This window comes from Acipenser ruthenus, chromosome 53 (assembly GCF_902713425.1).
Source record: "Acipenser ruthenus chromosome 53, fAciRut3.2 maternal haplotype, whole genome shotgun sequence".
Lineage (NCBI taxonomy): Eukaryota > Metazoa > Chordata > Actinopteri > Acipenseriformes > Acipenseridae > Acipenser > Acipenser ruthenus.
In genome coordinates, this window is record NC_081241.1 from 7859194 (window position 1) to 7886952 (window position 27759).

A 27759-nucleotide genomic window follows, 5' to 3' on the forward strand; every position below is an offset into this window, starting at 1 on the left:
AGTGTGGAGTAGTGGTCAGGGCTCTGGACTCCTGACCGGAGGGTCGTGGGTTCAATCCCAGGTGGGCTGCTGTACCCTTGAGCAAGGTAGGGTAGACCGGGGCTGGTCGTCACACTGGTTGGTTGTCACAGTGCTCATAACTATGACACTAGATGGTGCAGGCAGGTGATACTAACACTGAAATGTGTGTTCTATTGTCTGGAACTCAACCATCTTGTAATCTGAGGTCAATTCCATCATAAAGGTTAGCATGTATATCTTGTTATTTATGTTATAACTCTTAGTAGTATTGGAGTTTGTTTGAACTGATGGTCATGTTAATAGAACCAGATACTGGCTATCTTTTGGTGTAAAAACAAAACCAGTATGTTCTCCCAGTAGTACTGAGAGAATTAAATTGTCATGTAAAGTCGGGTTGGGGCAGGTTGTCACATAGTTTTTGGGGTTGGTTGTCACATGTAAATCCTATAGGAAGAAGTCTTATATTTTTCCTTTCTACTTTTTTTTACACCAGCATGTTGGATATGTCACCATATAATGCTTATTTAAATTATTTACTGTTTGTCCTCTGGTTCTTTGGAGGCTGTGTTATTATTTTGTAGCATGGGTCAACATTTCAAATATATAGAGGTCGATATTTTTTATGTTCACATAAAAAGTAAAAATACACCTTTTTCTGTCATTGTACACAGTCGAGACTTTATGTTATTAAAAAAAAAAAAACACAAAACATGTTGCATTATTGACTGACGGACCCCTAATAGGTAAATGTATGAGCCTGACCCTTTAGATCCACAGCTAACTTCAACAAAATAAGGGTTCAAGAGAAAAGTGTCTGCTGGCTGTTTGTGAATCAATTCCGTTTCGTGTCGGGCAGCCTTAAAAATGAATGCGCTTTGTAGCGTCACTCTTTATAGAAACTCAGCCTGACACGAGTGGCCCAAGACAACGCGAATATGCCAACAGACCCTAATATCACCGGGGCAGTCCCGATCACAATCCTTACTAACATCCGACAGGAAACGAAAAAAAGGTATTTCTGAATAAAAAGCTGGGCTAATAAGAAATAAACTTCGACACATTTTACCAAAAACAAAATCCAAACCTGAATATAATCGACTAAACTAATAAGAAATCAACCGCATCTCAATTTACCAAAATACAAAATTCAAACCTGAATACAGTATTCATATTTAAACTTTAAACATCAATTACAAAATTGACAATGTTTTATATACCTTTAAAATGTAACCTTTTCACACAACCACCCGGTATAAACACGACTTGTGTCATATATTTATAATAAAGTATATTATTTACAACTATATTTAGTAATATCTCTTTTTTATTATTTATAATCTTTAACTCCAAGCTAATATTAGGAGGCTGTATGGTCAGTTGGTTAAAAAAGAAACTGACTTGTAACCAGGAGGTCCCCGGTTCAAATCCCAGCTCACTCACTGACTCACTGTGTGACCCTGAGCGAGTCACTTCACCTCCTTGTGCTCCGTCTTTCGGGTGAGACGTTGTTGTGAGTGACTGCAGCTGATGTATAGTTCACACACCCTAGTCTCGTATCATGTAAAGCACTGTGTGATGGGGGTCCACTATGAAAGGCGCTATATACAAATAAAGATTCTTATCATTACATATTCAGGCAGCGCCGCTTCAGCAGTTGAGATTCGAACTCCTCCAGTTTGAATTGCCAGGTCGCGCTGCTCAGGGTCAGCGCCGCTGTGTTGTTTGTATATTTTTGTCTGTAAAACCAGCCTTTTAAAGGATCCAGGTAAGGAGATTCATCATTTGATTGGCGAGGGGAAAGAGACAAAAGAAAAGGGGGCGATCTAAAAATGAAAATAATGAAGACGACAAACAAACACAATGAAGCGCCCTGCTACACATATATTTCTAAAGCCAAATCCATGTTAACTAACGCATCCACGTTACTAATGATTAGCCTGTGTAATAAATAATCCATTCCTTACACCAAGTTTGCGATTTATTGTCTTAATGGATTCGAATTACATTAGCTGCGACAACTGATTTGGTTTAAACATAAATCCGTGATTATATGAATCTAACCAAAGAGTATTTTAGATTCTAACCAAAGCAAGACTAACAAAATGTGTTTATAAACTAGAGAAGCTTAACTTTTTCAGTAAATGAAGAGGCTTGCGAACACGAAGCATTATTTTACAACGTATTGTTATCTGTTAATACAATTCAATGTAGCTGAATTCACGAGGTGTTGTTCAGTTAATATGTTGAACGTTTGGCTGCTCAGATCTGTCGTTTCTTAATATAGCAATGTTGGTGTGAAGAGATTGTATGTATTGTACGGATCTGTGCATTGTGTTCGTGTGCTGTCATTCCCGCTGTCTGTCTGTGTTTATCTGCTGTGTGTTTATTCCCTCCTCGCTGTATTCCGTCGCTGTTTTGTGTATCTCTTGTGTGTGTATTCCCGTGTGTAATGTAACGCGCCTGCCTGTGTGTCTTCCCTGGTCTGTTACGATTGGTTGTTCTCTGTCTGTGCCCATTGGTCCTGGTGTGCGGCTGAGGGCCAATGGGATGTGCTGAGCTCTGGTTCCCTGATTTGAATAAGGGGTGGAGCTAAGGTTCTGTTCTGTTGTTGGGAATAAAGTGTTGAATCCTGAGAAGCTGACGGAGCTGTGGACTCTGATGCGTGCTGAGCTAGCGTCCAGAATAAAGGGAAGGATTTGAACAAGAAGAAAGCGTGTCTCAGTGTTCAGCCTCCTGAGAAACACCACAATATATTAATATACAGCAATATTGTTTCTAATACCGTCCAGAATTATGTTAATTAGATTTTTTACCCTTTAAATACTCTATTTCTGAATATAATAATAATAATAATAATAATAATAATAATAATAATAATAATAATTAAACTACATCTACCCACATCTAAAATACCCTCTTTTTAAGTACATGTTTGTTAACGAATTATTTTTTTTCTAAGAATAATATTACAGACCGCTATGAGTGTTGCCATGGATGAGAGAGATGTGTGACAATTTATTACACAGATATTACAGATATGTGTGTGATTGGATATGGGGTACTGTGAGGGTGTGCTGAGTGACTGATGTTAAACAGGGAGGACACACAACCAAAAATTCAGTTAAAAGAAACAAATACTTTATATGTGAACAGAAGTAAACGTGTTCTTTCAACAAGTGACTATTTACACGGATCCTGGATCACAACAAAGACATATAGAGCAGGAAACACAACACTTATATACCGAAGAAGAGCAGGGAGGAGAAATGATTTGTATTAATAAACAATCGTGACATATACGGAAATTAAAATGTTAAGAAAACCTGTCTTTGTATCTATATTTTAATTCTGATATTTCAATATGTGGGGTCTGTATGAGATATTGATTTTTTTTAATTTTATTTATTTATTTATTTATTTATTTATTAAGCACCGGTGTCTGCTGTTGGTGCCGTTACCTGAATACACGGTCTTTAGAAATGTCTAAAACACGCCTTTGGTTGGTGGTTAAGCTTTTCTTTATTCTGAAATGATGGCATTTTGTGCCATCTAGCGGCCACCCTTGGTAATTTTTCCCAATGAAAAACAGTCACAGCTTTATAAGTTTTTTTTGCCACATGCAAACCGCAACTAATTCCACTGACCAGGGTGTATTTATCATGACCCGCCTTCACATTGTATAAGCAGGTGTATCTGCGCATGTCTTTAACCAGAAAAGTGAGGCGCTTCCATCAGCCCCCATAACTAAACTCACACATTACAATGTTGTGTAATTAATTATTAACACATACGTTTCTGCTGAGATTTTAATTGTTTATTCTAATTGATATTTTTAGTAACCTAGTGACTGACTTCAGGGTCACCAGTTTAACATTATAAAACATCAGATTTGTATTTCTCAATTTGTTGAAAATGGATTGTACCGTATTGCTAATAAGACAATAAAACGCAAACTTGAGTAAGGAATGGATTATTTATTACACAGGCTCCGTATTAGCAGTTACCATCATAACATGTGAATAAGTTAGTTAACATGGATTTGGCTTCAGAAACAGATGCATTTACTGTTTAATTTATTTGAGAAGAATTAGAAAACAGTTTCATATTTGTCTGTTTCCTGACTGGGTGAATCAATCGGCTGCATATTAACCCCAATTCTGCAGACTCTGCTGTGTAACAGAAGCAGGGCTTGTGATTGTCGGTGCTTTACCCCGAGTTCTTCTCCGCTCTCCTTTAACAATTCAATTGATACCTGTGAAGACATTCGTGTGTCTCAATCACACTGAGAAACGCGTTCATAGTAACATTGATTTAATATACTGTTATTTTTCTGTGTAAATAGGATTTTAAATTGGCCAAGCCTTCATTTTTCTTTAACAAGCAGAACGAGATCACAACATGTCAATAAGCGACTCATCTTTATTAAAACCATAATGAAAAATAAAGTTCTGTGCTGTTCTGTTATGTCTGTCATTGCTGGGAAACTGAACGCTCTGACTTCACTGTGATGTCACAGTGCGAACACTGACACCCAAGCTGAAGTTTATTCATATGGTAAACCAAGTCAAACCTTTTGTGAAGGAGAGCTGCAGAGCAAACTCAGACTTCACCTCTGGAGTATAGTGTGTGGGGGCTGCAGGATCAATGGGCTTCACCTGAGTCAAAGAGATTGGAAATAAAGAAGTGTGGAAAACAAAAAGAGCAACAGCAAAACAAGAAGGGACTTAAGAGAATCATGTTCTGCTGATGAGAGGGAAGACATTGTCTGAAATGAATAAAACAAATAGTGCACAGATTTGAAAAGTAGGTCCCTTTATTGTAAGCTTTGTCTGAGTGTCTGTTCTTTATAAAATGGTTTTAACACATGAAACCAGCACTGTAATACATGAGTATGTCAGTAACGTATACACCCTGTCTGATAACACTAGAACATGTCTAGTTCTCATAATATACAGCCTCCCCTGGACTGGAGGGACCACCCTTCACGTTCTCTTAGGGGTGTGTGAGCAGTTCAGACTCTGTGCCTCAAACTTGCCCTGAACTGGAGGGAAGAAAGCAGTTGGTGCTCAGAGAGTTTGTGGTTGAGGACTAATGGACTTTGCGATGTGAATTAATGCCCACGAAGATCGAACTCCACCAAACTCTTCCTTGTGAACATCTTAATACCCCCGCCCCCCGCTGTAAGTATTCATTCTGTTGATTACCCTGATTGTTCTAAACAACAATATCTGGAATACAAAGAGAAATATAAATAGCTGTTTTTTTTTTAAAGGTCCTGTGGTCAAGCGTATAAATGATATACTGTCTCTTCAAGGTGTTACATGCACACCCCAGTGGGTAGCATGTAGTATAAATGATATACTGTCTCTTCAAGGTGTTTCATGCGCACCCCAGTGCGTAGCATGTAGTATAAATGATATACTGTCTCTTCAAGGTGTTACATGCACACCCCAGTGGGTAGCATGTAGTATAAATGATATACTGTCTCTTCAAGGTGTTTCATGCGCACCCCAGTGCGTAGCAGTGTAGAGTAGTGGTTAGGGCTCTGGACTCTTGACCGGAGGGTCGTGGGTTCAATCCCAGGTGGGGACACTGCTGCTGTACCCTTGAGCAAGGTACTTTACCTAGATTGCTCCAGTAAAAACCCAACTGTATAAATGGGTAATTGTATGTAAAAATAATTGTAAGTCGCCCTGGATAAGGGCGTCTGCTAAGAAATAAATAATAATAATAATAATAATAAATGATATACTGTCTCTTCAAGGTGTTACATGCACACCCCAGTGGGTAGCATGTAGTATAAATGATATACTGTCTCTTCAAGGTGTTTCATGCGCACCCCAGTGCGTAGCATGTAGTATAAATGATATACTGTCTCTTCAAGGTGTTACATGCACACCCCAGTGGGTAGCATGTAGTATAAATGATATACTGTCTCTTCAAGGTGTTACATGCACACCCCAGTGGGTAGCATGTAGTATAAATGATATACTGTCTCTTCAAGGTGTTTCATGCTCCCTCCAGTGGGTAGCATGTAGTATAAATGATATACTGTCTCTTCAAGGTGTTTCATGCTCCCTCCAGTGGGTAGCATGTAGTAGAAATGATATACTGTCTCTTCAAGGTGTTTCATGCGCACCCCAGTGGGTAGCATGTAATATAAATGATATACTGTCTCTTCAAGGTGTTTCATGCTCCCTCCAGTGGGTAGCATGTAGTATAAATGATATACTGTCTCTTCAAGGTGTTTCATGCACACCCCAGTGGGTAGCATGTAGTATAAATGATATACTGTCTCTTCAAGATGTTACATGCACAACCCAGTGGGTAGCATGTAGTATAAATGATATACTGTCTCTTCAAGGTGTTTCATGTGCACCCCAGTGGGTAGCATGTAGTATAAATGATATACTGTCTCTTCAAGGTGTTTCACGCACACCCCAGTGGGTAGCATGTAGTATAAATGATATACTGTCTCTTCAAGATTGTCCCTATTCCTCATTTGGAAGCACCACAAAACTTCAACAGCAATCACTACAAAAAAAAAGATTGTTTTTTATTTATTTATTTATTTATATAGACCTTTTTACGATGTGTAATATAAAAGCAATTGACAGTAAAACGATTTTATATTTTCACTGTCTAGCTTTAAAAAAACTAACAAGTCCTTTAAAAAAAGCTTAATAATAACATATTGTAGATGGCATTTTAAAATGATACATGATCTGTAGCTCTGGCTGAATGTGGTAAAATCATCCAACCTGCCCACTTCCCCGCAAAAACATTTTTTGTGCGTACTTTAAAAACCGATTCCCAAGCAGTGCTGTAAAATGTAGCTTTTCACAGGAGTCAGGCTGACCGTTTTAACCGCAATAGAACCGGGATAAGCGACCTTTGACCAAGAACCTGTGAACGTGACCACAACGCAAGAAAGGACCCGGTCATTAAAAGAGGTTGAAAATGTAGTCGCAGAGTATTACTGATGAACCAACAGGTTGGTTATGTATATAATGCTGACTAATGTCATACATCTGTCTGTCACAAGTTCTATACCAATAAATCATGCAAAATATATCTCTAGGCAAACGTGTTAGACTGTATTGCAATGCATATGGACTATAGTTAGTTTGGTCCAAGTACTTTCATCGTATTTCAATTTTTTTTTAATTTGTGATCAACATTTACTTAGTGCAATTAATCAATCGTTTTGAGCCTAATGCTCTTGCTCTTATTGTATTACTTGTTTTGTAACACTTGAAATGTATTTGCTTATGAGTCGCCCTGTATAAGTGCGTCTGCTAAGAAATAAATAATAACAATAATAATAATAATAATGTGTGTGTAATATATATTATACCATTATTATACATGACTTTATAATCTACACAAACCATCTGACATTAAAATATTAAACACATTTACACAATCGCCTCCACTCAGTCATGTGTGACTCTATGAAATGTACCTGTTATTGTGTTATATGTGCAGTAAACTGCAAATGAAATGTGATTATTTTTGGGGTATATCAAACAATGCTTCACAGGACCTTAAGCCCACCTTCAATACATCTTTCCTGCACTTCAGTACATGTTTGTTGTCCATCTTTTTCAGAAAAGGTTACAGAGACAAGTTGTAAACTTGTGATGCCACCTTGACAGGAAACCTCAATCCCACAATGCCTCTGGTTAAAGTTTAAAGTTTATTTATTTATATAGCGCCTTTCACACCAGTGTCCCAAAAGCATTTTACAATACAGTAAAATCAACAACAATAATGCAGTCAAATTAAACAGAAAAGTACAGTACGATTAATAATAAGAAGATTAGCAAGAGAACAGTTACTAAGGAACAATTCAATAATTAAAAGCAACAGAAACACAGTGAAGGAAAAACATAAAAATACCATTAATAAAAAGAGAAGAGTAAAATGACAATATTAATAGATTGAGACACAAAATCAGGATTCAAAAGCTAATTTAAAAAAAATGAGTTTTTAACCTCAAGCTTAGTGACTCGAGCTTCCCTGATATCAGATGGCAATCTATGTATTCCTCAATCTCGATGCATTATAGCTAAAAGCTCTTTCGCCCTGTGTCTTAGTCTTTGGAATAGCTAGAAGGCCAGAATCGGCTGACCTTAGAGCACAGATAGGTGCACATGATGCTGTTTACAACCGAGCCGTTCCACAAACCAAGTTCACTGGTTCAGTGGACCCGTGACTGCTAGATCTAGTGACCTGATCACGAAAACACACAACCAGATGACCTGGTCATAGCGTGGAAATGCACCCCAGATCAACTCTAATTGTTCACGTCACAGTTTGCGTTCTTAAAGAAAAAAAGATTTTAAAAAATCATTTGATTTGCTTGTTAAAAAAGGCACATGGCTTTCCTGAGTTTCTTTACCACAGAGTCCCGTGGCTGTTCACAAGCTGTAGTCTGCCCCCTGGTGTTTGGAGGATAGAACAACAGCTGCTCTGGTCCAACTATTCCTGGTCAACAAGAGTCTTGTTGGACAGACAGGCAGACAGACGGGTGGCTGGAGACAGACACCTGTGCAGAGGAGGAAAGATCATTAATAATATCAGTTTATTAATTCATTAATCAATCATATCAAATGCGTTAATCCGTTAGCTAATTATTAAAATAGCGAGTTAGTCTGTTTATCGGTTTTGCTATATAATTTTGCTTTGTTCAGTGTTTCTAGTGATTGAGTATCCTGTTAGACCCTGATTCGCCTTGGATAGAGAGCTGCTTTTTAATTCTCTCTCATGGAGTACTGCATAAAACATGTATTGAAGCACTTGGATTGAGATCTGCACAGATATCACAAGCTAAGAAAAAGAAATTAGATGGAAATAAGACTCCCATTGCACAGCAGTTTGATCCATTCCTGGTTTCACTAGGAGGTTATTAATAAGAAGACACACCTGAGCTTGTTACCTAGACACACTGGGGCTGATCAAGCTGGTAGCAGTAAAACCTGGAATGGATCACACTGCTGTGCAATTGGAGTCTTATTTCCATCCCTGATCTCTCTGTCTAAACATCCCACAGTTACCACCAACATACTGTAGCTTTATTCACTATAAAATCAGCTACAAACCTCCTTCAATCAAAGTCTATCTACAGGGCTGGGAATCAGACTCCCGTTGCACAGCAGTGTGATCCATTCCTGGTTTCACTAAGAGTTTAATAAGATACACCTGAGCTTGTTACCTAGACACACTGTGGCTAATTTAGCTCATAGTAAAACCTGGATTAGGTGAAACTGCTATGGAATAGAAGTTTTATTTACATCCCTTTTGTTCATGGTGAAATGACCTGGTCTCCCATTGCTAGGGACCCTGAATCGAGATGCTCAGACACCTTGGCACCCAGTTTCCCAGTCCCTGACTCTCCCAACCCCTCACCCTCCCAACCCCAGCCCCAGCCCCAGCCCAGCCACTCACCCTCCCAGCCCCAGCCCCTCACCCTGGGCTCTACGTGAGGCTGTAGTCCTCTGCTCTGTGCTGCACGGCTCTGGAGAGGGGCTGTGATATGTCATGGAAGGCTATTCTCAGCGCATCCATCTTCTGCTCCATGGAGTCGATCCTGTGCTCCAGCTCCTTGTACGAGTTGTTCCAGTTCACATTGTGATCACACGTTATCCTCTGCAGGTGCTGAGACACACAGAGAGAAACAGACAAACATCATCACCTGCAGCTGCAGAGACACACGGAGAGTGAGAGAGACAGGGACACACACACACACACAAACAGAATGAGACACACATCACCTGCAGAGACACACGGAGAGTGAGAGAGGCACACACACACAAACAGAATGAGACACACATCACCTGCAGCTGCAAAGACACACGGAGAGTGAGAGAGACAGGGACACACACACAAACAGAATGAGACACACATCACCTGCAGAGACACACAGAGAGTGAGAGAGACAGGGACACACACACAAACACAATGAGACACACATCTCCTGCAGCTGCAGACACACAGAGAGTGAGAGAGACAGGGATACACACACACAAACACAATGAGACACACATCTCCTGCAGCTGCAGACACACAGAGAGTGAGAGAGACAGGGATACACACACACAAACACAATGAGACACACATCTCCTGCAGCTGCAGACACACAGAGAGTGAGAGACACACACATCATCACCTGCAGCTGCAGAGAAACACAGAGAGTGAGAGACACACACATCATCACCTGCAGCTGCAGACACACAGAGAGTGAGAGACACACACACACACATCAACTGCAGCTGCAGAGACACACAGAGAGTGAGAGACACACACATCATCACCTGCAGCTGCAGAGAAACTAGGTCTCCAGGAACCAGGTTTCAAGCCACTGTTCCTGAGAAAGTGGCCTCGTGTTCCCTTGGCTTAACATAGCAAATCACGCCAGTGAGCTCACAAATAATAACCCAGCAACAGACAGTCCAGCGGAGAGCTGCTCCAGCACGTACCTTTAAGAGGTCCACCACTTTATTACCATGATCTGTCTTCTTCCTCTGCTGGAGCCTAACGTTCCGAAATCTGGCAAAGGAAAAGTAAGAAGAGTTTTAGACTCGCCTGATGACATTAAATCTCCTCCTACACGTTTAAATCTTAGGATTATACCAATCAGAGCTCTCCATACGATGCACACTGCAACAATAAAGTGGATGAGAGTGCTGTACATGAGCGCAACATTCCCGTGTATATGGACAGATACATGACCTCACACTGCACGCTTCCTGCTCTACACACTACTGATGACCTGTGCATATCTTTGCCAGTGGTTAAGAAAAAAATAAATATAATCTGACAATTCCCCAAATAATTCAACATGTTCTCAGAATCTCAGTACTCAGGTACGTGTGTGTGCTTGTGTTTGTCGCTTGGTCTCACTCACACTTGGATGGCCTTCAGCAGTCGTCTCTGGTCCCTCCTGTGTTCTCCGCCGTGTCTCCTGCCTCTGCTGCTCCTGTGAAGCAGCCAGCACTCCCTCAAGACGTTGGCCGCCGCGTTGCGGATCTGCACACAGAGACCAACCACAATCAGCACTTGCTCTCAACACAGGGGTCACGGGGGTCCCAGAGCATGGCCCCCTGCTACACCAGGTAGACTGCACCCTCCCCCCCCAACCCACCCCCAGTACCTCAGTATCATGAGTTTAGTGTCCCACAGTTACCCGTCTTGTATCTAACATTCAAAATCCTAAAAGGTATAGACAATGTCGACCCAGGGGACTTTTTTGACCTGAAAAAAGAAACAAGGACCAGGGGGTCACAAATTGACGGCCGGAGAAGCGCACTCGCTCACTGCGCTGGGATTTCTGAAAAACATGACCCTCCTCAGAGGCTTGTATACAGCTTTTTGATATCTTTTATACTTTGTAAACTATTAAGCTTTTTGTCCTTTTTTTGTCCATCTTCATTCATTTTAATGGGACTTTTTTCAACATTCTAAAGCTCCCCATTGTTTAAAAACTCCCAGACTTCCAGCATTCAATTTACTGTAAACGATGTAACTTTTGACACAAATCAGCTGCTTTGACCACTTTCCCAACAAGCTAGACAAAAAGTTAGAGCATATGGAATCTTCCTCTACTTCTCTGCTATTCAAATCTGAAATCAAAACAGAAATAACTTTTACCAATCAAGGGGAATAGCTGTTTTAGTAAACTTCAACTTCTTTCAGGAGGCTGCTTCCCGCTGTTGAATTAACTGCCATAGAACTTTGAGAAATTTCAAATTCTAGCACATTCCAAGCATGAGACAATTAGTAAACAACCTGACTTTTGACACAAATCAGCTACTTTGACCACTTTCCCAATACAGCAACCCCCACAACTTTACTTGTAAGGTTACCATCTAGTTTAGATTTAAAAACATATGTTTCTAAGCCAGGGCTCTTTAACTAGTTTTTTAATTAGAAAAAAGTTAGTCGGGACAGAAGTATTTTACTCTGCACACGTTTAACAATGTAATACATATATTGTAGCACTGTTGCTACATATGTGGGTGTAATTTTCACTCACCTGTCTCTTTAAGTAAAGGCAGTAGCCTGGCCAGGCCAACCTATAAAAACTACATTTCCCAGTATCCATTTCTTTCTTTCTTTCACCCCATTGGTCCATTCAAAAGTTCATCCACCAATCCTCTCACAATCTTCACCTGTCTCTTATTTCTCTGATTGTGGGGGGTTGGGAGTGTGTTTTTTTCCTGTAGCTAGCACCTTGGTGAGAGAGGCTGTCTACCTTTTGAAACCTAATCTTTATACTGTTAGCTAGATATTATTCTTTAGCCTTTGTTTTTCTTTTTGTCTGCTGCTTTAGTTTATTGTCTAGTTATCGTTTTTTGCTTAATTAGGTGGGGTAGTTTCTTTTGTGTTTTTTTGCTGGAGTGTGCATCTGTTCTGGACTGTTTGCAACCTCAGTTTTCATCAAACATCCATTTCATCGCTCTCAATTATTATTTATTTCTTAGCAGACGCCCTTATCCAGGGCGACTTACAATCGCAAGCAAATACAAATACATTCAAGTGTTACAATACAAGTAATACAATAAGAGCAAGAAATACACTAATTTTTGTTCAAGTGTGACAAACCACAATTCAATAATACAGCAGATAATAGTGATAGTTACATTAGGATATGATTAAATAGTGATAGTTACATCAGGATATGATTAAGTACAAAATACTACAGGTTAAACACTTGGCAGATTACAATATTCTGAAGTACAGGATTAAATGCAGTAAAATAGGGGGCAGATAAGAGCAAAATAAAGCACATTTAAATGAAGGGTGATAGTGTCCCAGGATACAACAGAGGAGTTCTACAGGTGCTGTTTGAAGAGGTGAGTCTTAAGGAGGCGCCGGAATGTGGTCAGGGACTGGGCAGTCCTGACATCTGTAGGAAGGTCATTCCACCACTGCGGAGCAAGGGTGGAGAAGGAGCGGGCTCGGGAGGCAGGGGAGCGTAGCGGAGGTAGAGCCAGTCTTCTAGTGTAGGCGGAGCGGAGAGGTCGAGTGGGGGTGTAGGGAGAGATGAGGGTCTGGAGGTAGCTGGGTGCAGTCTGGTCAAGGCATCTGTAGGCTAGTACAAGAGTCTTGAACTGGATGCGAGCGGTGATCGGGAGCCAGTGGAGCGAGCGGAGTAGTGGAGTAGCGTGGGCGAAGCGAGGCAGAGAGAACACCAGGCGGGCAGCAGAGTTCTGGATGAGCTGGAGCGGACGGGTGGCGGACGCAGGGAGGCCAGCCAGGAGGGAGTTGCAGTAGTCTAGGCGGGAGAGTACCAGGGCCTGGACCAGGAGCTGGGTGGCATAGTTGGTAGAGTTCTTCATCTCCTGAAGAACTCTACATCATCGTTCACATTCATCCCAATTAATTAACTGGACTTCCATACCGGTTTGGTGAGCTCTTTCCGTTGACTTTGTCATCGTTGTTGTTTTTTTTCTTTTGTTACTTTTTGGGACTTCATTACTATTTTGTTGATTTATATTTTGTGTTGCATTGTTTATTCATTCTGTATATTAATCATCCTCCGTGTCAGTAATTGTTAAATGGTTGTGGTTATATTCTTAAGCTCTGCTGTGTATCTTCATTTATAATCTGTTTTCCTGGGTTTGTTTACACTATATTCTCTTCCTTGTCACTCTGTCCCTAATTGAGTTGTTTTCTTCTGTAATTGTTTAGTCTTATTCTTTTTGTCAAGCTTTGTGTTCCTCGGAATAAACCAGTGTTTGTGTAGTTAAATTGACGCATTGTGACGACCCTGTTTTACTGTCAGTCACCCTTACTGACTTATTTAGTTTTAATTATTTGGCCAGTAGTATCTCCTAAGGGAGGACAGTACAGTTGCCTATCAGCTGTGTAGGGTGACCGTTACAATATGTTTGTATATTGAACAAGACTTAAAAATGTTACCATATGAATAGTACTTTAATAATAGAACAGTGAGAACATTTAACGGAGTATCATTCCAAACATTTTAAAATGTATGTGACATATCAATAGTACAACGGTTACACTATCATATATGCTATTATATACTATAACATACAGTCTGTGCGACAGTGTGGTTGTAAGTAAGGTAAAGATGTGACACAAAAATGAAATCTTGTTTCTACGTTTTGGTTCATTTCCCAGATGACGACATTTGATGTTTCTGACCAAACTGTTCATCTCCTTTTTATGGTATACTTTTTAATAAATCTCAAAAAGCACATCGATCAGCGCACGATCGCACAGGAACTGGTAGGAAGAGATCAGCGCCTCTACATTTGAGCTTCTAACTGCTGAGCCGTCTGGACACGTATTTCCAAAAGCTCCGTGTTTGGTTTCAAAACGCCTTTTCATATTGTATTCCTTAACTACTGACACACATCCCTTGCACAATAAACACACTGGTTTTGCGTTCGGTACAGTTGGTAAAATAAGTATTTATTTGTCCACTCATTGTTGAATTTACGATTTTCACCATCGTTTTATCTTTTTACCAGCTAGACTAGAGAGCCACGTTTATATCACTTTAAAAAAAAAAGACAGAAAAAAAATTAATGGCAGCATGAATAAAAAACTGAAATCGCCCACAGAGTGCGTAAAGCGGAGAGTCGCGCGGAGTGGCTCGTGACTCGAAAGGGGCGGTGTGATGCGCGCATTACTTTGCCGGATACAAAAATAAAACACGTCTTTATCACAAATTGAATTACGATGTTACATTTTTTTTTAACATATTTGTTTTAGTACATTTTTATAATTTTTGTTAACTGTCGGCAGTCACTTGGTGGTCCCTTGCGGGTCTCCAGTTGAAAAGCCGTGTTCTACGTGTTCGATGCCTGCCTCATAATAAAGTTGAGAGCGCACTTTCTATTGAACTCTTTGCATGACAGACCTCCCCCTCCTAAATTGCAAATTGAAGTGAATTTAAAGAATAATAATAACTTTTATTTTTGATAGGAACGGTGAATTAAACTGGGTATGAACTGCAAAAATAACTTATTTTGTAAGGAAAAGGTGTTTCAGTGGGTATGCTCTTATTTTTTTAGTCACTGTCAGAGTTGATTGCTTGTCTCATTCGCTTGGTTGGTGCTGTCGTTGGTGGAGGATGATTGCAAATCTTCACAGAGACAGATTTGTTAAAAGTGCCTAAAAAACACCACTGGGGGGGGGGGGGGGTTGGTTACTTATTCCTGGTTCCTGTATTGCAGCAGTGTGGAGTAGTGGTCTGGACTCTTGACCGGAGGGTCGTGGGTTCAATCCCAGGTGGGGGACACTGCTGCTGTACCCTTAAGCAAGGTACTTTACCTAGATTGCTCCAGTAAAAACCCAACTGTATAAATGGGTAATTGTATGTAAAAATAATGTGATATCTTGTAACAATTGTAAGTCGCCCTGGATAAGGGCGTCTGCTAAGAAATTATAATAATAATACATGACATAGCCAATGCTGGCCTACCTTCTTGGTGTCCTTTGTGTCCATCATGAACTGGTGCACGTGCTTCTCAGCCTTGTTGAGCACCAGTTTATTTGAGACGACAGCAACCAGCATGGCGGTGCATCCCACTCCCTACAGACAGCATAGGACAGATGGTTCAACATAATGTACACATAGAAACAGCACATTGCAATGACTCGCATCCCAGCGCATTGAAGAGAATGGAGAGGTGAGGGCTGGATGCGAACCGCACGGTTCAAAGAGGAACGCCTCACCATTCAAATGAAGAGCCAGCTCTGTAGTGGAGAGGTCAGTGTTATTAACTCAACTGAAGAGCCAGCTCTGTAGTGGAGAGGGAGGTACGGCTCTTATGCTGAAGTCAGTGCTATTAACTCATCAGCTGCTAGAAGGAGATCCATTGCAACATTAAGTGTCTTAAAAATCGATAGAAAAAAAACATATTAATACATGAGTTAAATTGATTTACAGGAGCAGAGCTCCTTTATGGCTAAAACAGGTGCACAGATTACCAGGGAATTCTCGTAGATCCATACAAAAAAAAACACACACAACACAGCACAGAGTGTAGCTTACTTAAAAGCTGAAGAAATAGGAGCGCATACACTCAGCTAACCCTCCCCCTGAATGCACACACTGCGTGTTTAAAACACAACACACAAATGCTGCATTTCGACCTATGATGCATATAATAAAAGCAAAGTATAGCCGACTCTTTAGAGAGAGAGAGAGAGAGAGAGAATGGGATCGCAATGTTTCAGTCAGTGGTCTGATGTCATATGCACAGCCACTCAAAACAAAAGAAGCAATGGGGTTTTAACACAGTTGCACACTGCTTTATACACTGAATCCAAGTCATTTTGAAACGAGTTAAACTGACTGTATCAAGTCTTCTCTGTGTTATTGTATTGGAGCTGCATTAAGTCCCCAGCCCCTGTGTCTCTAGAGCAGCGCACTGCTTCCCTTGTGTAGTTTATAGATTATCCCAGTGAGTCACTTTGCTTTATCGGCAACCGGTAGAGACCAAAGGAAACAGCTCAGCCCAAACCAACACCACCCAAAGAGAAGGACAGGTGGGGAGAAATAGAGAGAGATAGAGGGAGGGAGGAGAGAGAGAGCGTGAGTGAGGAGGGATAGTGACAGAAAGAAGGAGATAGATCCATCGACACAGTGAATTGTTACACCGCATCTATGAAGAAGCACCGCAGTGATGGGAATAAGATTCCCATTGCATAGCGGTTTGATCCATTCCTGGTTTCACTATGAGTTTAATAATAAGACACACCTGAACTTGTTACTGTTCCTATACACATCTGAGCTAATCAAGCTCATAGTAAAACCCGGAATGGGTGAAGCCGTTATGCAGTGGGAGTCTGATTTCCCTCAGCAGGGAAGCGTGGTCCTACCATGACTCCGGTGAGCAAGCAGACTGTCTTCCCACAGGTGGTCTTGGGGGTGAGGTCTCCATATCCGATCGTCAAGAAGGTGATGGCGACAAGCCACACCGTATCTTCCATGCTGCCCACAGCACCTTCACTCTGCCTGCAGGGGCACAGTGCTCATCAGACTGGAGCCTCAGCCCACTGAACTGAATGGAGAGGCAAGGGCTGACCATTCAACTGAAGAGCAGGCTCCGTAGCTGAGAGGCAAGGCCAGTGTAAGTATTGTTTTACCAGACCTCTCTGCTTCATAATGCTTGCCTATGCTTTACCATACCATAAGGGCAGCAGTGTGGAGTAGTGGTTAGGGCTCTGGACTCTTGACCAGAGGGTCGTGGGTTCAATCCCAGGTGGGGGACACTGCTGCTGTACCCTTGAGCAAGGTACTTTACCTAGATTGCACCAGTAAAAACCCAATTGTATAAATGGGTAATTGTATGTAAAAATAATGTGATATCTTGTAACAATTGTAAGTTGCCCTGGATAAGGGTGTCTGCTATGAAATAAATAAATAAATATCTCTCTGTGCTTTACAATGCTTGCCTATGCTTTACCAGACCTCTCTGTGTTTTACAATGCTTCCCTGTGCTTTACCAGACCTCTCTGTGCTTCCCATGCTTTCACTGTTTTATATTCCTGTGAGGAGCACATTCTAAGGTGCTCTTTCAGCAGACAGGCACTTCAGCTGCTTACTGACCTCTCACAGAGAGTGAGGATCCAGGAGGCGGTGAGCCAGAGGAAGACGATGAAGGCGAGCAGCGTGAGGCCGGGCTGGGTGTTCATCAGCAGCTTGAGCACGAAGAGGAAGTGGAAGTTGATGTTGTTGAGGGAGCCGATGCTCCTGTAAGAGGCACTCTGGTGGATCTTGCTGTAAAGCAGCAGAGAGCGAGGCACCAGGTACAGCCGCAGGAACATCATGGAGCTGAGCAGCAGCTCCCAAACTGGCAGGGAGCAGGTGGGAGGGGTGGGGAGCGTGGAGTTCCAGCCCGTCCTCCTCAACCCCTCCCCGTCCACCCCGTCCTCTCCGCTCCCCGGGAGCCAGGCCAGTGGGACGGGGTGCAGGGCACACACTACCAGCTCGAGGGAGATGGAGAAGACGCGCCGGGCAGTGAGGGCGATGCGCCAGTCCTCCACAGAATGATCGATCATGAACACCTGTGTGGAGAGACAGACAGACAGACAGACAGACAGACAAGGGGTCACATCAGGAGGGGACAGAAGGACTCCTATCCCAGTTTTGTTCCCTTTAGTAATAGCACTGCCTTTGTAACAGGGCAGAGGAGGCTGGGCACTAACTGGCAACCCCTCGCACCGCTAGCGAGCGTCTTAAACACCGTCTTGCAAAAAGAGCCTGTGCCGGGTGAAACCCGAGCCTCAGAAACTCCACACGCACCGTGGAGCTACCAGATACCTGTCGAAGCTTGGCTGAAGAACACAACATGAGGCAATCACCAGCCTGCCCTTCGGCACTCCTCTCATCAGCACTGGCTGCATTATTATGCCATTATTATTCAGTCATTTATCAGACGCTTTTATCCAAAGCGACTTACAGAGACTTGGGGGTGAACTATGCATCAACAACTGCTGCTGCTGCTGCAGAGTCACTTAAAGGAGCGCTGACCATCTTTAAAACCTATTCTTTTACCTCTTATTAGCTTTATTAACAGAATCATTGGTCCCTTCCTTTAAAAGAAGCGCTGACCATCTTTAAAATCGACTCTTCCCTTTAATTAGCACTTTCTACATCAACCCCTTCTACCTCAATTTAAAGTAAGCACTAGCCAATGCTTTGGAAACCTTTTTCATACCTCTTATAAGCGCTAGCTATATTATTTATTAGTAACTGAATTATTCATTTAGTAAACGCTTTTATCCAAAGCGACTTAGACTAGGGTGAGAACTATACAGCACAACTGCTGCAGTCACTAAAAATATAACCCCTGTTTTACATCTCATTTTGAAGGACGGCTCCGCCTTTACCAGACCTCTATGTGCTTTACAATGCTTCCCTATGCTTTACCAGACCTATCTCTGCTTTACAATGCTTCCCTATGCTTTACCTGACCTATCTGAGCTTTACAATGCTTCCCTATGCTTTACCAGACCTATCTGAGCTTTACAATGCTTTCTCTGTGCTTTATTACACTTTACAGTGCTTTTACTATGGGAAAGTCTCATAAGGGTTGAAAGGCTACTCACCTGGATGTCTTTGTAGTGGAACGCCACCAGCAGCCCCAGCAGACACACAGTGGACAGGCTGATCAGCAATCTGATAATGAAGACAGAGACCGAATCCTGCAACACAAGAGCAGACCCACACAATCACATCCCTTTACACCCGGTCCTGCTGAGACAGTGAACCTGCAGCCAGTACCACACAGAGACAGCACTGAGCCTCCACAGCCCCTGCACTGAGCCGCACTGTCAGTGAACCTGCAGCCAGTACCACACAGAGACTGCACTGAGCCTCCACAGCCCCTGCACTGAGCCGCACTGTCAGTGAACCTGCAGCCAGTACCACACAGAGACAGCACTGAGCCTCCACAGCCCCTGCACTGAGCTGCACTGTCAGTGAACCTGCAGCCAGTACCACACAGAGACAGCACTGAGCCGCACTGTGGGCCCTATTCAGCAACGTTCAAACCCCTAAAGTAATCGCAGAACAGTTCTGTGAACAGTTAGCGTGCCACAAATCAGGCGCACGTGTGGCAAACAGACTTTGCCCATTCATGTGATTTAGTGACCGTTAGTGCCCACTCGGCAAGGCAGCGTGAGCGCGGGACATGGCCTGAACTTTAGGGGCGTGTCCTCATTTACATACAAATGCAGCGATTTAGCAAACCATCAACAGTGTTAGCGTTTTAATTAACATGTGAAAACCAGGTCTAAACTGCGCGGGAATTACATGGTCGATTAAACACCATTGAAAATACCAAGGAAGCAGGCAAAGAAAAGACAGACAACTTAGACAGGGGTTCACATAACCGGTACGCAGCATGCATACCGAGAAAGAAAAGAAAATAAAGCGGACTTAGTGGCGGAAGATGTCATACCCTCTAACTTTTTGTCTTGTTGAGAAAGTGGTCAAAGTAGCTGATTTGTGTCACAGGTTACATCGTTTACAGTAAATTGAATGCTGGAAGTCTGGGTGTTTTAAAACAATGGGGAGCTTCAGAATGTTGAAAAAAGTCCCATTAAAATGAATGAAGATGGACAAAAAAGGACAAAAAGCTTAATAGTTTAAAAAGAATAAAAGATATCAAAAAATTGTATACAAGCACACTATTCCAGACCGGTCTACACGTTTTAAAGTTTGAACGGCGTTTGTAGCATAAACTGTGTACGAGGAGTAGCGTGCCAAAGAATAATATTAAGAAGTATGTCGAAGATTTAAAGTGGGGACTCTTGCTTCGCAAGCCCCACTAATAATAATGTGCTATTAAAGCCAGGGACATGAAATCAGTAATGTATATGAATATGTTCTAAACGACCAGTAACCCTCACGCTATGCAATAGGCTACAAGTGATAGAGCGAGTTACCTTGAATAAGCAGCCACCGAACACTGAGCGTCCGGGGATTCAATGCGTTCACACGCAGCCAATAGCCAGCAGTAAATAGAATCATTCAGGGTTCCACGCGTCACAATGCTTCTAAATTGGAAGCCTCGATTATTTCAAACGTGAAGCAGCGCGTTACATTTAACAAAATTATCTACCAAAGGATTTTGTATGAAAAATTCCGAACACAATCTGTATTTATTTATGTAATTTGACATATCGCATTTAGACTTGACTTGTGCAGTTAATACAATTCTAGGAAGTTTTCGTCACAATATTAGATAACGTTTAAACGCAGGTAGATGCCAGTTAAAAATGCTCCAAATGACAAATGAAGACAAGGGCACCCCAGCGGGTGAAGAAAGTGACGGGCTGTATTTCCAAAGCGTTTCCCCCGTTTTAATTAACTCCTATTTTTAAAAGGAGAAAAATCAGGTAAATCAGGCTACAGAATGAGACACAAAACACTTCGAGAGCGCTTCAGAGAACCGGAAATGCATCCCTTAGTTCGGTTCTGGTTTTGTAAAATTAACAGGTGTTAATAATAATAATAATAATAATAATAATAATATTTTAAAAGCGCTTTTAAAAATAGGAATGAATTAAAGACTGGAGTAAACGTTTTGGAAATATGTCCCGACGTGAGTTTAAACCGCTACGGTCAAAACAAAGTTTTAACAAAGTGAAGACAGGTGCCTATAGAATTTTTTTTTTTTCCTCTGTCTATATAAAACACCGCTGTCTTTTAGCGCATGTTAGAGCACGCTGGGAAATCACCCTGGATCGGGGGTCTCCGGTCAGTCCTGGAGGGCCATTCTCAGGTACAATGAGATCATGCACCACTGCAGGGTCTGGATGCAGCTCTAATTGGTTCAATAAACGATTCAGATCAGGATCGGGATATCCACGGACAGGTGCTTCATGGAATCCGGGATCCAGTCCTGTTTGCGATTCCAATTCCTCTTGAAAATCAATTCCCACTTCCTTTGAAGGAACTTCAATTGATATTTTGGAGACGACATAATTGTTGATTGTTCAGTTGCTATCATCTGAAGACAATTTAATCGACTACCAAACGGTGACTTCAATGGAAGTGATGTGCGGCCGCCGTGAGAAGCGCATTTTAACAGAATGCTGCTCATCGTTGCATCGTTGGAATCGATTAAAAGTGAATGTGAATTGGGAATCGGGAATTGATTTTAAAAATGAATTGGAATTCAACCCAACCCTGGTAGAAATAATAACATAAATGTAATAAATGTAATGGCAAATGATTCCAGGCATTTTAAGTTCCTTTATAGCTTATCTAAAGTGAGCAACACTGGGCATTTGATAGTTATGGATGAGATTTAACACACACAAAATCGAAATAATCAATTTTCTTCTAAAACGTACTATCGCTGAGAAAGGAAAATGTTTTAAAATGACAAAGTTCGACAGCTGAACTATGTTACAGAATTCTGAAGGCGCTTTTGCAGCAGCTTACGTTAGAAGATACTGAAATGTTTTTAAAAAATGTACACTGAATTGTTTTATTTGAAGTATTTCGAAGCAGCCTACCTTGCCGCAGACGAACCAGCAAAGTTCGGTTTGCAGAATCATGAGAACAATCCCGGAGAGGGCAATGCCGAGCGCCCAGCCGCACAGCCTGCGCTTCTCCTCTGAAAGAATGGTCCTATCGCGCAGCTTGCAGTGGTTCGGTGAGCCGGGAGCCGGCATGGTGATTTCAGCACGCACCTCCTCGTTCCCATTCCCCGTGCTCGAGTTCACAAGAGAGGTGCGAGAACGTGTCGTCATCAGTTCCATGGTGACAGTCGAGTCTTCTCCTTCTCGTTCTCGTTCTAAGTCTGCTTTTTCCCCGACAACCGAGCTGGTGCTGCGTCTGTGGGTACTAGAGGGCACAGCGAGCGATGAGAGCGACATCTGAGTATCGGTCTGTATAGTGTGATGATAGCGATGTGACAGTCTTGAACAGCAGCACAGGCACACAGAGACACACAGACACACCCCCCCCCACACACACAAACAGAGACACACACGCACACACACAAACATACTCTTGTATTTCAGATATAGTGGCTCCGTCGTGCATTTAATACGAGCAGGCTATGAATGGAAAATACATTATTAAAAATATATATTATTAATAATAAATTAAAAAATAAATGTTTTTTTTTTTTTTTTTAAATGACCATGTACACGATTTACATTGATAAATAATGTATTTATAAAGAATATTAAACTGCTGTCTACATAGTATTTGTTTATCTTTATAGCCTACCTAAAAGCCAGCTATTTAAGTTCTACAGTTATTTACTGCTTCGGACACAAATTACATGAAATGGTAACAAATGTTTCAACATGTTTCAACAGTCTTCTATAGTGTTACAATATGACGAATGCAGAAACATTCGCTATCACACCCAGAGCCGGCTTCTCTGCGCTCATTCTTTGCTATAAACGTGTCCATAGTTTTGTAGCATTCACGGTGTTAGTTCTGTCTTTGTGTATGCTTATCAAAGCCACTGCTTTTGAAGCTGTCATTGGTTTTGCTTCGTTGTGGACAGTGGCTCCTGCAGAAATAATGTAATATCTTGCCTTGTTTTATTTTATTCTTTGGCGGTGACGTTTATATTTTCGCTGCTTGATGCTGGTAGGTCAGCTTCCACCTTGCAGGTGTGACAGGGATTACCCTGTCTCTGGTTCTTAATTGGATGTGTGCCTTCATGCAAGTAGCTGGGACGCGCAACAGGAGATGCGTTGCTAGGCAACTAATTGAGTATGTAGGCTCGGCCAGTGCTGTCCAGATTGGGGGGGGGGGGGGGGGTCCTGGTTGGCTGGGGGCAGTGCCCGTGAAAGCAGCATGCAGCTCAAAAAGAGTCTGCGCCACGGCTCGGGGCTGAAACATTAAACATTTCTTAATTTGGAGGAAAAAAACTAATTGGCCACCATTCTTAAATATAATCCCTCCTATTTTTTAGCCTTAATTCTTGTCATAAAATATGATCAATCAAAACAGTTGTTCATATGAAATAAATGACTTGATTTCTACTTAAACCGGGGGTGTACTTGTTTTAAAGCATTTATTTTTGTATTTATTTTAAATCTGGTCTCTGCTGCCACAGCATTTTGCCCAGGACTACAATTCCACAATAGACTGCAGAGATGACGCATGTCTAAGGAAACAAGCAAAGTGGGAATCAAAAGGATTGTTAGAAAAATGACGTTCTAATGTTCATTCACACATGGGTTATTTAGATTTCCAGAAAACTTTTGACAAAGTCCTGCATAAAAGATTAATTCTCAGACTGAACACAGCAGGGATTCAAGGAAATGCATGCACATGGATTAGGGAGTGGTTAACATGTAGTAAACAGAAAGTACTGATCAGAGGAGAAACCTCAAAATGGAGCGAGGTAACTAGTGGTGTACCACAGGGATCAGTGTTATGTCCTCTGCTATTCCTAATCTACATTAATGATTTAGATTCTGGTATAGTAAGCAAATTTGTTAAATTTGCAAACAACACAAAAATAGGAGTGGCAAACACTGTTGCAGCAGCAAAGGTCATTCAAAATGATCTAGACAGCATTCAGAACTGGGCAGACAATGCAATTTAATAGAGAAAAGTGTAAAGTATTGCATGCAGGCAATAAAAATGTGCATTATAAATATCATATGGGAGATACTGAAATTGATGAAGGGGACTATGAAAAAGACCTAGGAGTTTATGTTGACTCAGAAATGTCTTCATCTAGACAATGTGGGGAAGCTATAAAAAAGGCCAACAAGATGCTCGGATATATTGTGAGAAGTGTTGAATTTAAATCAAGGGAAGTAATGTTAAAACTCTACAATGCATTAGTAAGACCTCACCTAGAATATTGTGTTCAGTTCTGGTCACCTCGTTACAAAAAGGATATTGCTGCTCTAGAAAGAGTGCAAAGAAGAGCAACCAGAATTATCCCGGGTTTAAAAGGCATGTCGTATGCAGACAGGCTAAAAGAATTGAATCTATTCAGTCTTGAACAAAGAAGACTACGCGGCGAACTGATTCAAACATTCAAAATCCTAAAAGGTATAGACAATATCAACCCAGGGGACTTCTTTGACCTGAAAAAAGAAACAAGGACCAGGGGGTCACAAATGGAGATTAGATAAAGGGGCATTCAGAACAGAAAAAAGGAGGCACTTTTTACACAGAGAATTGTGAGGGTCTAGAACCAACTCCCCAGTAATGTTGTTGAAGCTGACACCCTGGGGTCCTTCAAGAAGCTGCTTGATGAGATTCTGGGATCAATGAGCTACTAACAACCAAATGAGCAAGATGGGCTGAATGGCCTCCTCTCGTTTGTAAACTTACTTATGTTCTTATATATTTAACCTCCCTTCAGGCATCAAGTAGACATTAGAAAATACAATCTGTCGCATACAGTAAATCTGTATAATTTATTCATATATCAAACTTACTGTATATATATTAAAGTATCTAAATTAATAGTTTTAAATCTAAAGTAATTTAATGTTTGATTATGAGACCCAATATATACACAGTTCCATGAACACATACATTTCAATAATATAGCATGGAGATCCTGCGTGAGACAAAGTATAGGATTTCTATCTCTGGAAGAAGTGGCTCAGGTGTTTATTGTACTGCTCTGGTCTGTTGTCAGTCTTCCACTAGCTTCATTACTCAGTCCTCCCTAGTTTCACATGCACTCTTTGTAACCCTCTTTGTTGCAGAACTTTGGCTATGGTTTTTCACTTTTGCTTTGCTTAACCCGACACGACCGCTTGTTCTGCTTTTACCTATCAGATGCATGTGGTTTCTGTTCTTGCATGTATGTAGAAACGTGCAAGATTGTCTGTTTGTCTCTTTCTCAGAAAACCATATTTTCATACTCCTCACATCTCGCACTTTCCTTTGTGGTATTGTCAGCCACTTTCAGTTATGTGAAAAGTTCAATAGAGAGTCCAGTTCATTATTATTATTATTATTATTATTATTATTATTATTATTATTATTATTATTATTATTATTATTATTATTATTATTATTATTAATTAGTCTTTTAGCAGACGCTTTTATCTAAAGCGACTTCCCTAGCCTAGTGGCTGAACTACGCATCACAAATGCTGCTGCTGCAGAGTCACTTACAATAGGACCTCGGTTTACTTCTCATCTGAAGGACGCCACTAAACTTACCAGTTCAATATTCCACTTACCTGGGATCATGTTCAGAGCCCTGAGGTATCCCTGTTCGTCTGGGCCTTCTTCTGTCAGACATAAGAGTTCCAGGGTATCTTCGGGTGAGCTCAAAGGTCCAGTATGGGTCTTGTATGAAGGATCGCAGTGTTTTTATGGCTGTGGTAGTTTATGTTGGTAATAGTTGTGGGTTAGGTAGTAAAATATGAAAAAGCATGTGAAAAAAATAATAACAGAGCATCGACATACATTATAAATATCATGTAGTATTACATCTGATAGGTAAAAGCATCATCTTTCATATATTCATTTTAAATCTCCTGTAGAGAGGAGGTCATCCATGTTCTTTTTAGTTTTGTGGTTATTATTTAGCAGACGCCTTTATCCAAGGCAACATTTTGTGGAAATCAAATAGAAGTTTACTTAACTGATTGGTTTTCCTTTTAATAAGGTAAATGTCAGTGTAGAAAGCTGTGTGTCTGTAGGTAAGTGCCAGTGTAGAAAGCTGTGTGTCTGTAGTTAAGTGCCAGTGTAGAAAGCTGTGTGTCTGTAGGTGAGTGCCAGTGTAGAAAGCTGTGTGTCTGTAGGTGAGTGCCAGTGTAGAAAGCTGTGTGTCTGTAGGTAAGTGCCAGTGTAGAAAGCTGTGTGTCTGTAGGTAAGTGCCAGTGTAGAAAGCTGTGTGTCTGTAGGTAAGTGCCAGTGTAGAAAGCTGTGTGTCTGTAGGTAAGTGCCAGTGTAGAAAGCTGGGTGTCTGTAGGTAAGTGCCAGTGTAGAAAGCTGGGTGTCTGTAGGTACACACCTCAATATATTAAACTGAAAGAAAAAAGAAAACACTGTGATTGTTTTAAATGAATTTTAGTTAGGGGAACATGAATCTGGCTACAGACAATACACCGTGGCACAAATAAAGCTCACAAATAAACTTATATTTTAAAACAAAGATAATTTGGACTCTTATTTTGGTTAGCCACATCTAAAATGTAGAACAGACTTCAGCAGGTGCAGACAGATATACATGCTTTATGAATAAAGGATTAAAAATAACCACAGCACTGAAGTGCAGTTAAATTGTTTAACAGATCAACATGCCTAATCAATATGTCCCATGATTTTTAGACAGTTGCATTTCACTTCACTTTACAACCGTGTGTGTTTTAAAAACATATCCATAACAACTTAATCTTCACAGCAGACTAGTTAATCTTCACAAGGTAACTATTTTTGTATTTATTTTAAATCTGGTCTCTGCTGCTGCAACATTTTGCCCAGGACTACAATTCCACAATTGACTGCAGAGATGACGCATGTCTAAGGAAACAAGCAAAGTTGGAATCAAAAGGATTGTTAGAAAAATGACATTTTAATATCCATTCACACATATATTTAGCCTTGCTTCAGGCCTCAAGTTGACATTAGAAAATACAATCTGTCACATACAGTACATGTGTATAATTTATTCATATATCAAGCTAAACATATACAGTGCCTATAGAAAGCCAACAACCCCTTGAACTTCTTTTACATTTTGTTGTGTCAGTGCCTTAGAGTTTCATGCATTTAAATGAGGATTTTTTTCCACTTATCTACACACTGTTAAGGGGAAAAAATGTTATATATTAAAAATACAAAACTGAAAGATCATAATTGGATAAGTCTCCAGCCCCCTCAGTTAATACTTGGTGGAAGCACGTTTGGCAGCAATTACAGCTGTGAGTCTGTTGGGAAAGGTCTCTACCAACTTTGTACACCTAGATTTGGCAATATTCTTTACAAAACTGTTCAAGCTCTGTCAAGTTCCTTGGGGATAGACAGCAATCTATAGTTGTCAAGTTCCTTGGGGATAAACAGCGTTGATAGACAGCAATCTTCAAGTCATGCCACACATTTTCGATTGGATTTAGGTCGGGGCTCTGACTGGGCCACTCAAGGACATTTACATTTTTGTTCCTTAGCCACTCCAGTGTAGCTTTGGCTGTGTGCTTTGCGTCGTTGTCATGTTGAAAGGTGAACTTCCGTCCCAGTTTCAGCTTTCTTGCAGAGGGCAGCAGGTTTTCCTCAAGGACTTCTCTGTACTTTGT

General features: G+C 41.1%; 1 protein-coding gene across 2 annotated transcripts; it reads right to left on the reverse strand.

Annotated features, from left to right (window-relative positions):
- Positions 1 to 7706: 7706 nt before the first annotated feature.
- LOC117965749 (intermediate conductance calcium-activated potassium channel protein 4-like) lies at positions 7707 to 22367 on the reverse strand. Of its 2 annotated transcripts, none has more exons than XM_059016684.1 (9): positions 22033 to 22367; positions 19114 to 19209; positions 17612 to 18069; positions 16882 to 17017; positions 15479 to 15589; positions 10931 to 11052; positions 10503 to 10572; positions 9494 to 9681; positions 7707 to 8572 (listed from the first exon to the last, which is right to left on the reverse strand). In XM_059016684.1, the coding sequence occupies exons 1-8, from the start codon at positions 22276 to 22278 to the stop codon at positions 9502 to 9504; spliced, it is 1419 nt and encodes a 472-aa protein (XP_058872667.1). In that variant the 5' UTR covers positions 22279 to 22367; the 3' UTR covers positions 7707 to 8572; positions 9494 to 9501. The 2 variants fall into 2 exon arrangements, with proteins under 2 accessions (XP_058872667.1, XP_058872665.1); XM_059016682.1 differs by having other exon boundaries at positions 9472 to 9681.
- Positions 22368 to 27759: the final 5392 nt, after the last annotated feature.

Bases quoted from the DNA above. Each gene is read 5' to 3' on its own strand.
- LOC117965749 (XM_059016684.1), bottom strand. From the start codon at position 22,278: ATGGAACTGATGACGACACGTTCTCGCACCTCTCTTGTGAACTCGAGC. The intron at 11,053-15,478 runs GTAGGCCAGCAT...CTCTGTGTGCAG, and splicing joins ACACAAAGGACACCAAGAAG to ATCCGCAACGCGGCGGCCAA. The intron at 9,682-10,502 runs GTACGTGCTGGA...TGTGTGTCTCAG, and splicing joins AAGTGGTGGACCTCTTAAAG to CACCTGCAGAGGATAACGTG.